The 11082-nt window shown below is 42.4% G+C and overlaps 1 protein-coding gene across 1 annotated transcript; it reads left to right on the top strand.

Moving 5' to 3' along the window:
- Window positions 1–2664: 2664 nt before the first annotated feature.
- On the top strand, window positions 2665–9275 carry LOC306838612 (uncharacterized protein; the record flags this gene model as incomplete). The annotated part of the gene is made up of 8 exons (XM_079366913.1): window positions 2665–2986; window positions 4032–4100; window positions 4318–4350; window positions 4725–4877; window positions 8272–8442; window positions 8543–8587; window positions 8751–8816; window positions 9262–9275. The coding sequence occupies 8 exons, from the start codon at window positions 2665–2667 to the stop codon at window positions 9273–9275; spliced, it is 873 nt and encodes a 290-aa protein (XP_079223039.1).
- Window positions 9276–11082: the final 1807 nt, after the last annotated feature.

Raw genomic sequence — 11082 nt, 5'->3', positions numbered from 1 at the left:
TTTGTTCCTTAGTGGTTAGCGATTAGCTTTTAGCAGTTAGCTGCTATGATGTCACACTATTACGTAGCTGATGTGGCAATCGGCATCTGGCTTATACGCCGCCTATATAGGGCACGCGTGGCTGTGGAAACAGAAAATGGGATCAGGCTAATCTGAACCAAACCCTACTGATCAGTACCAAACTGCTGTGTGGAGACGGGGCTTTAGCTTTAGACACATGAGAAGGACATGTTTCAACTACTTTATGACCGTGAAGAATGACACTTTGACCATGTGTTGGTCTCCAGTTTGCTCTGCAAGCAGTACTGGTGTTCAGTGCATGTGTGAGGATCGGCATCGTTGGTCATGTGATCAGTGTGTGCTGTATGGATCCTGTGACAACATCACTGATGACACATGTGGATGCATCAATGCCATTCCCCCTGATGGACGATATTGTCAGTCTGTTGATCTACACAGTAAGCTGTTTGAACAAGAATCATCAGACAGAGATGTTTTTCTTTTAAATCTGTTGTCTTAGAGCAGTTTATGTACTTTACCTTCTTTTTCCCCTGACAGGCTTCACATGGTGTCCGAATGCAACATCCCATCCATCACCTCCAAGTAGGACTGACACTAAGTCTGTGTCTGAAATCACACACTACTGACTTTATGGCACACTGTACTGAGAATAAGCCTCTTTGTAGTTGCATACTGGAATAAATTATTATTTTAGTATTTCATTGATCATTCACCAATAATAATATCTGTAATATCAGATGTAACCACTAAGTCAGTGTCAGTGTGAAAATTAAAACAACACATTTCTCTCTTTCAGATGTAACTGCAATTGTTGCAGCCTCTACACCAACGACTGAAATAGGTAAAGGCTGGTTCACACGGCAGGATTTTAAAATTGTCAGCCGATTTGCCAAACTTCAGAGACCACACACACGGTGATAAATAATCGGATGTTTTACAGTTTTGGTCGTACAGTGTGTGGTGTGCGGCCACACGGCAACATCAACACACCACACATGAACCGATTTCACTGGCGAACGGCAGCCAGGGCATCTTTAATTGTTTGAGGCAGCTATAAAAGTTATAAAAAATATTAATTGATATTTAGACAACACTTAAATATTGATGAGAAGTCTACAATCAGGATACATACACTGCTTTCAGTTGGACCTAAAACCATTCACAATCAAGGGGGGAAGGGAGCACACAGGAGGAGATGACAGACAGGGAAAACTAACAACACACGTGGACAACACTAAACACCCCAAATCATAACATCTATGTCCCTGCCTTTATCTATCTTACCAGTTATTTTATCAATTGTCTGCCAAACCTTTGGTTGACTCAATAATTGATAGGTAAAAGTTTGCCTTGGTTTTACGCAATGTTTGAATTACTCTATTTCGCAATGACGTAAAGAGTTGTCTGTCAGAGACAAGACCAGTTTTAAGAGATTTTTTCAATAATTGGTCCCTAGTTTTCATTAAAGTCCTGCATTGTTCATTGAGCCATGGTAAATCACCTTTACTGTCTTGGTTTTTCTTTTTGTAAATCAAGGTATCACATTTTTTTTATTTTGGAGTAGAAGTTAATACTGTTTGTTGAAATATCATCACATGAAACAATTTCATTCCAGTCAATCTCATGTACAGCTCTAGCCAGATTGTGATGTTGATTTTTCGGGACTACTTCATAACAGAAGGTACCCTTGGAACTTGTACAAGACATTTGGGTTCTCGTTTTGACCAATTTCCTTGTGAAAAAGATTGCATTATGGTCAGAGAGACCAGTTAAGAAATTGTAAGTTTTCAAGATTCTTTCATGCTTATTTGCAAATAATAAATCTATTCTTGTCTTAGTCTGGTTAGTTATATGAGTAGGATTTTCAATTAATTGGACCATATTACAAAGATTTGTTATTTGTTTTAATTTACTCCTTTCTTTCTTATTATCCCAATTAATATTAAAATCCCCAATTAAGATCACCTCCTTACTGGAACTGCAAAATTTTAAAAGCACATTTAGCTGGTCATAAAAATCAATTTTGGCTGATGGTTTCCTATAAATACAAATAACAATAAAATTCATTTCCTTAGAAAGGACAATATTTTCTCCAACACATTCAAGTGTAATGTCCTCAGGCCATACAATTTGTGAACATTGAAGAGTATCTCATACATAAACTAGAACCCCCCCCTCCTTTGCCTTGACCTCTGTCCTCCCTAAATACATTATAACCTGGAATATGTATAGCAGCCATAGGTGAAGAACTTGTCACCCATGTTTCAGTCAACCCAAAAAAATCTATGTTGGACGAAATTAGTAAGTGTTCAAGTTGTTCTCGCTTTGGAATCATGCTCCGTATTTTCAAATGACCTCCAAGTAAACCTTTGGGTTTTAGGTGTAGGTAAATAGTCCTTGCTTGATTAAGCGTCTGAAAGATTTTTGTTGAACGGTGCTTCTTCATACTAGGATTTCTCATTTTTGTTTCTGTATTTGGTAGTTGGTACCCAGCTGGCTGTGTTTTGAGCCCAGCTAGCAGTGGTTTGGGCCCAGATAGCAGTGATTGAAGCCCAGCTAATGGTGGTTGAGACCCAGCTAGTGGTGGTTGGAGGCTAGGTAGCGGTGGTTGGGACCCAGCTAGTGGTGATTGAAGCCCAGCTAATGGTGGTTGAGGCCCAGCTAGCAGTGGTTGGGGCCCAGCTAGTGGTGATTGAAGCCCAGCTAATGGAGGCTGAGGCCCAGGTAGTGGTGGTTGAGGCCCAGGTAGCGGTGGTTGCAGCCCATCTAATGGTGGTTGAGGCCCAGCTAGCTGTGGTTGGAGCCCAGCTGGCTGTGGGTGAGGCCCAGTTAGCGGTAGGTGAGGCTCAGGTAGCTGTGGATGGAGCCTGGCTTGTGGTGGTTGGGGCCTGGCTAGTGGTGGTTGGGGCTCAGCTACTTGTGGTCGGAGCCTGGCTAGCGAGGGTTGGGTCCTGGTTAGCCGTGGGTGAGGCCCAGGTAGCAGTGGAAGCAGCCCATGTAACAGTGGAGGTAACCCAGGAATGGGCCATAGTATAAATGGATGTAGCCCAGGTAACAGTAAAACTAGCCCAGGTTGCAGTAGAGGTAGCTCCATTAGCAATGGATGTAGCACAGGTAGCCTAGCATCCAGGCAGTTTATGTTCTGTTGCAATGGTCTTGGGTTTATTTCAACATCACCAGCAAGAAGCAGGATCATCAGAAGGTGTACAGCTCCCAAGAGAGGTTAGGAAAACTGTGGCTGTTCATGTTGACCAGTGGGTGGCCTAGCATGGCCCTCATCCAGTATTCTTGTGAAGAGGAGATGTTGCCGGCTCACCTTTAGGACTTGATTGCTGTTTTTATATTTTTTTTTGTGGAAAGGTTCGGCACAGCAGCAAATAAAAAACTACAAAAACAAGTAGCAGATAGGGTAATGGCAAAAGCCATAGTCCTTAAAGGTTTTTAAATCATTTTTGTGGCAAACACACAGGACCTGCCAAACTGTGTGACTGCTCCACGGTGGCCATCTTGATGTAGTTTGTTTATTCCAGACTCATCATCACTCATGATGACAGATATGAACTCGTCTGTAGAACAACTCTGATAACACATGTAAATTATAAGGCCCTGAAAAGAGTCATTTATACATGTAAATTCTTTCATTGTATAAACCGACCTCCATTAGTTTCTATACTTTGATATAATTAAACAGCTCTCAGTCTCAATATGACGTAGATGACATTTAAAACAGCCAGGTGACGAGTGTAAAAACATTATTTAATAGTCTGTAATATCCAAAATGAAGGAAATAATCTACATTTTCTGCCAGGGATAACTGACAAGGTTATAAAATGACCATTGCAAGATGAAAGTCTTTTGGCTCTCCTTTGAATGACAAGATATGCTTTTATTAAATCATGGGACGAACTCATGCTGTGATATTTCCTTAAACTTTTAGATATCTTAACATTAATCATTCCACTTTCTATTGTTAGCATTAACATCTATGTTGGTGTAATTGTTCCTTGCAGGTTCGTCGCCTGCAGCCTCAACACATCTGACCACCACAACACCGACAGTGTCCTCAACTACTAGTAACAGTATGTTGTTTTAGAAATCAGGAGCCACATTACAACACTCTGGTTGAAATGTATATGAAAGTCTTCATCAATATTATATCCATTATATTGTGTATGTATTTGGTGTGTGAATGTGTTTTCATGTCATCATCTTTTTGTAATATCAGATGTAACTACTAAGTCAGTGTCAGTGTGAAAATTAAAACAACACATTTCTCTCTTTCATATGTAACTGCAGTTGTTGCAGCCTCTACATCAACGACTGAAACAGGTAAGTTATACCTGAAAAGATTTTTCTTTGAAGGATTGAAACATTCAAACATTTAGAAAATACAAACATTGGTCTAAACTACAACTTCTTATTTTATTTCATACAATAAATATTTCTATATCTAAATATTTCTCCTCTCATTAATACTGCACTTGGCTGAAGTGTTTTTAACAGCATTAGAGTGTGGCTTCTTTCAGTAGACAGTCACTTTAGATCTGTTACTTTTTTAAAGCACTCATAATGACTTAATGTTCTTAATGATAGGCCTGACAGATACGCCCTGTATTTTTGGGGCTGACAGCAATATCCACATTGGGTTGATAGCTTAGCATTTATTGCATCTCATTTCTTTTGTCCTTGACTCATCTCTGCAGCTCTTCCTGTTGTGAATGAATACCTGATTTCTGTTGAGTTGAACATGTCAGATGTCGCAGTGATAAATCAGCTGAGGACTATTCTGAAAAACATCAGCTACCCTCTCAGCATCAATGACCAAATACAAATCTCTGATGTCAACATGTCTACAGGTAGACCTAATAGCTTCTGTTATTTGATTCTAAAGCCCCGTTTCCACTGAGCCGTCCGGTTTGGTTCGTCTCGGTATGACACATATTTTGTGGCATTTCCATAGACTAATTCCAGGAAAGATTCCCAAAGTCAATCCTAACATGCTTGGCGCATGCTCTTCTGCGACAACACAAATGTACCTGTGCTCGGCTGCGCGTCACACCTGTCCTCGTCTTGTTGTACGTTCAGCAGTGTTAATGTCCACCAGTATATGTCTGTTATCTGGATCTGGTAACTATCATGATCAGAAACAATACCCTCAGTGAACCACTCATCGTTTCTGTGACGGAACCATCAATGGGTTACTCACCTATGGCCGCGACGAACTCCTGCTCCACCGTAGCTCAACGCTATGTAACATCAAGCCGGCGGCAGCTATTCCTCCCGAGCTACAGCCAAGAAAAAGAGGGAAACGCGGAGGCGTCCGAAGCAGACTGAGGAGACGGAGCTCCGATACTCATCCTGGGAGACTTCAATGCCTGCAGACTCGACTCCGCGCTCCCGACATTCCAGCAGTATGTTGACATTCCCACCCGAAGAAACAACACTTTAGACCTTTGTTATGGAAACATCACGCCTTCAGGACCAGCTCGTATCCACCGCTCGGACTCGCAGACCACAACGTCATCTGTTTACTTCCACTGTACAAACAAGTACTCAAACGTCTCCTCCCACAGTCCCACTGCGCCCCCCAATGGTCGGAGTACTCCATCGCACAACTCCAAGGGTCCCTGGCATGCACCGACTGGGATATCTTCAATGGAGATCTGAACAGCAAAGTCACTGCAATATCTGACTACATCAACTTCTGCATTCATACCACCATACCAGTAAAAATCATAAAAAAGTACCCCAACTCAAAACCCTGGATCACCCCCGACATCAAGAATAGCCTCAGAGAAAAGCACAGAGCCTTCAGGCTCAAAGACACTACTGGTCTCAGATCAGCAAACAGAGACATCAAAAATAAAATCTTCATGGCTAAAATCCAATTCAAAAACAAACTTGAGCATAAGTTCAGCAACATGAACACAAGAGAAGCCTTCCAAATGGTAAAATCCCTCACCGGATGCGAACCCACCCACAACAAAACAAAATCTCACGCCACCCACCCCCCCACTGAACTGAACTGCTTTTTCAACCGCTTCGACACACAGGACTTTTCCAAAGAGTGCAGGGAAGCTCTCAAGGCTCTCCCCCCAGTAGATCCCAATGAGCCTGCTCCCTTCACAGTCGCGGAAGTGCGCCACCAGCTAAGCCGGTGTAACCCATCCAAGGCCCCAGGACCCGACGGCATCCCAGCAAGGGTGCTGAAGACCTGTGCCACAGAACTGGCTCCTATTGCCCACTCCCTCTTCTGTGAGTCATATCTGACTGCTACTATACCCCTTCTCTGGAAAAGCGCAACAATAATCCCGGTACCCAAGAAACCACGACCCTCCGACCTCAATCACTACCGCCCCATTGCCCTCACTCCCATTCTAATGAAATGCCTGGAAAAACTGCTGCTGAAGGTCATCCTCCCTTTGGTGAAACCTCATCTGGACCCTCTCCAATTTGCCTACAGGGAAAAAAAGGGCACAGAGGACGCTGTTGCTTGCCTGCTACAACTTGTCCTCCAGCACCTAGATTCCCGAGGCACCTTCGCAAGGATCCTCTTCGTGGACTTCAGTTCCGCATTCAATACCATTCAAAGGCACCTGCTCATCCAGAAGCTTCATAAACTCAACACTCCACCCATTCTGATCCACCTCCTGTACAACTTCCTCAGCGACAGACGGCAAGCAGTTCGGGTAGGCACATCCACATCACCCCCACTCATCACCAACACCGGAGCCCCCCAGGGCTGTGTGCTAAGCCCCTTCCTCTATACCCTGTACACCAACGACTGCACCAGCCCCTCTCCCACCACCACCTACCTAAAATACTCTGACGACACTGCCATCCTCGCCCTCCTATCAGACAATAACTCCACCACAGATTACCACAACACTGTCACTCACTTCTCACACTGGTGTAAGCATAACTTCCTCCATCTCAACGTAAACAAAACAAAAGAAATAATAATAGGCACCCCATCTATCCAGCCCCCCACCCTCATCAACAACGACACAGTTGGAACTGTTGACAGCTTCAGATACCTCGGACTCACACTAGACAACAATCTCACCTTCGACCAGCACACAACGGACATTCAAAAAAGGAGCCACCAAAGACTGCATGCCATCCGGAAACTCAAAGGACGATATGTTGCCCCCCATCTCCTCCTCCTGTTGTATCAAAGCATCGTCCAGCCCATCCTGCTCTACTGATCCTCCTGCTTCTTTAACCTACTCACTGTCAAAAACCGAACCAAACTCATCCGTGTCACAAACATTGCAGCCAAATTAATCGGTCTCCCCACTCCCACCCTGTCAGAACTCAATTCAAAGGCCATCACACGCATCGCACACACAATAGCAATGGACATCACCCACCCTCTCAACTGCCACCTCACCATCATGCCCTCCGGACGCAGGTACAGGTCCCTGTTGTGCAGGAGGGCGCGATACCGTAGAAGCCTGGTGCCTGCAGTCATCTCAGCCCTCAATAAAAATCCACCTCAGTCCCAATCCCCGGTCCCCCCATAACCATATGCACTGTATGTCTTGTTGCCCCACATGTATGTCCTGTTGTCCCACATGTATCTCCCTGTGTTCACCCTCTGTCGGCGCGCTGCCCTTAAAACTGCACACCGGTGAAAAAGAATTTCCCCTCGGGGACAATAAAATAAAAAGTCTAAAAGTCTAAATAACCGACCCGTACCGTCCTACTTTTTGGGACCCTTCCGTTGGGTTGCCAAGAAAATCGAGTCGACCCTAAACGGTGGAGCTAAACACTGCAGTCCGTTGATTGGTAAAAAGTATCGTCACTTCCAGTGTGACAATGGTACGTCTGTGTTTCTCCTTGCGGCACACAGCCTTCTCTGAAAAAAGCTTGATTGAGTTTTGTAACAAAGAGTCACATGTCAGTGACAGAGGAGATGAACTGCTGGATGTCTTCATTGTTGGATTTGTTTGTGCCACGTTTTGTTCCTTAGTGGTTAGCGATTAGCTTTTAGCAGTTAGCTGCTATGATGTCACACTATTACGTAGCTGATGTGGCAATCGGCATCTGGCTTATACGCCGCCTATATAGGGCACGCGTGGCTGTGGAAACAGAAAATGGGATCATGCTAATCTGAACCAAACCCTACTGATCAGTACCAAACTGCTGTGTGGAAACGGGGCTTTAGCTTTAGACACATGAGAAGGACATGTTTCAACTACTTTATGACCATGAAGAATGACACTTTGACCATGTGTTGGTCTCCAGTTTGCTCTGCAAGCAGTACTGGTGTTCAGTGCATGTGTGAGGATCGGCATCGTTGGTCATGTGATCAGTGTGTGCTGTATGGATCCTGTGACAACATCACTGATGACACATGTGGATGCATCAATGCCATTCCCCCTGATGGACGATATTGTCAGTCTGTTGATCTACACAGTAAGCTGTTTGAACAAGAATCATCAGACAGAGATGTTTTTCTTTTAAATCTGTTGTCTTAGAGCAGTTTATGTACTTTACCTTCTTTTTCCCCTGACAGGCTTCACATGGTGTCCGAATGCAACATCCCATCCATCACCTCCAAGTAGGACTGACACTAAGTCTGTGTCTGAAATCACACACTACTGACTTTATGGCACACTGTACTGAGAATAAGCCTCTTTGTAGTTGCATACTGGAATGAATTATTATCATAGTATTTCTTCAATCATTCAATTTTAACATGTTGGTAAAAATGTTCTTTGTAGATTCAACGCCGAGTGCTTCAACACATCCGAACACAACAGTGCAGACGATGTCACCAACAGTTAATGGTACCAGGATTTTTCTTCATGTCGTTTGTTTATTCCAGACTCATCATCACTCATCATGACAGATATGAACTCATCTGTAGAAAAACTCTGATAACACATGTAAATTATAAGGCCCTGAAAAGAGTCATTTATACATGTAAAGTCTTTCATTGTATAAACCGACCTCCATTAGTTTCTATACTTTGATATAATTAAACAGCTCTCAGTCTCAGTATGACGTAGATGACATTTAAAACAGCCAGGTGACGAGTGTAAAAACATTATTTAATAGTCTGTAATATCCAAAATGAAGGAAATACTCTACATTTTCTGCCAGGGATAACTGACAAGGTTATAAAATGACCATTGCAAGATGAAAGTCTTTTGGCTCTCCTTTGAATAACAAGATATGCTTTTATTAAATCATGGGACAAACTCATGCTGTGATATTTCCTTAAACTTTTAGATATCTTAACATGAATCATTCCACTTTCTATTGTTAGCATTAACATCTATGTTGGTGTAATTGTTCCTTGCAGGTTCGTCGCCTGCAGCCTCAACACATCTGACCACCACAACACCGACAGTGTCCTCAACTACTAGAAACAGTATGTTGTTTTAGAAATCAGGAGCCACATTACAACACTCTGGTTGAAATGTATATGAAAGTCTTCATCAATATTATATCCATTATATTGTGTATGTATTTGGTGTGTGAATGTGTTTTCATGTCATCATCTTTTTGTAATATCAGATGTAACCACTAAGTCAGTGTCAGTGTGAAAATTAAAACAACACATTTCTCTCTTTCAGATGTAACTGCAGTTGTTGCAGCCTCTACATCAACGACTGAAACAGGTAAGTTATACCTGAAAAGATTTTTCTTTGAAGGACGAAAACATTCAAACACTTTGCAAATACAATCATTGGTCTAAACTACAACTTCTTATTTTATTTCATACAATAAATATTTCTATATCTAAATATTTCTCCTCTCATTAATACTGGCCTGTACATATGGACTAATATTGCACAACAAGGCGAGCTCAGCTGGAGTGCAATGTGTTCAAAAGAGCAAAATTTCCCATATGACAACTGTTTGCATTGGGACTTGTTATCGTACAGAGCAGCTACTCCACCTCCTTTCTTCGACTCTCTAACTTCACTGATCAAATTAAAGTGTGGAAGAGCTGATTCAATAAGTGTTGCTCTCATTTAACCAAGTTTCAGTAGAAAACATAAAATCTAAACTCTCTTCAATAATAAGATCATTAATTAAGAGACGTAACATTTAGTAAGGCAAATTGTAACATGCTGTGAACTTTGCTAGATTCACGCTGTGGCTGACGCACAACTGGTATCAAGTTAGAGTGACCGTGCATTTCAACCTACTGATGTACTTTGCGCCATGCCACCGGCTATTTGAGATAACTGGTATGTTAAAAACTTCCGGCACAAAGGGCCCTGGCTTTTCCTTGGAGAAGTCAGGCGTAACATTTCCAGTAAAACCTGGACCCAGAACACATCAGTACACACACTCTTTTCTTTGTATGCTCTTATTTGGAGACTGGTGTAGGTTCAGATGTAATTTTGGAAGAGGTACAGGTGGTGCTCGTCTGCGCGGAGGTGGGCGGGGGGGGGGGGGGGGGGGTTTAGGGGAACAAGGGAGAAAAGGATCCCAGTTCGGAAGGGAGTGAGTCTGGTGCCAGTGCTGATATTACGGGCCCCGGCTGGCACGGTGACCGCGTTAACAAAGAGAATGTCTGCAAACTGTAAAATACATGTAGAGTGTAAGAGTAGGAAACAACACAGCACTCTCGTCTTTCTCCAGATCGCATATATATTCTCTTTGAAACTCATTTACAATACATTTCAATGCTTTCAATGTCCAGTACAAGCAATGACTGATTAAGTCAAAATAAAGTGCAATTCTGTATTCATTCATCTTTTGTTACCCAAAACCATATGTAATTACTGCTTATTACACTTTCAGATGACTCTTTGTAATACCAGAAAATGACACATACTGTAGCTTTAATGTGCTTTAGGCTTCTATGTAAATAGTGCAAAACTCAGTTACTCTTCTGTACGTCTAGCTGAGTATATCTAGCTTAATTAGAATTGGACTTAGCACTTAGAAATATTAATTACTATGAACTCATATGGCATTGTCATATTTCTCAAGTACAACAAATACCATTGACAATCTGGTACAAACTTAACAATCTAAATATTCTGAACTAATGCAGCATTCAGTGATTATCAAACATTCATCAAGTCACATCAG

This window comes from Symphodus melops (assembly GCF_947650265.1).
Source record: "Symphodus melops genome assembly, chromosome: 1".
NCBI lineage: Eukaryota > Metazoa > Chordata > Actinopteri > Labriformes > Labridae > Symphodus > Symphodus melops.
Note: the sequence above shows the minus strand (reverse complement) of the source record. Positions and strands in the feature narration are given on the sequence as shown.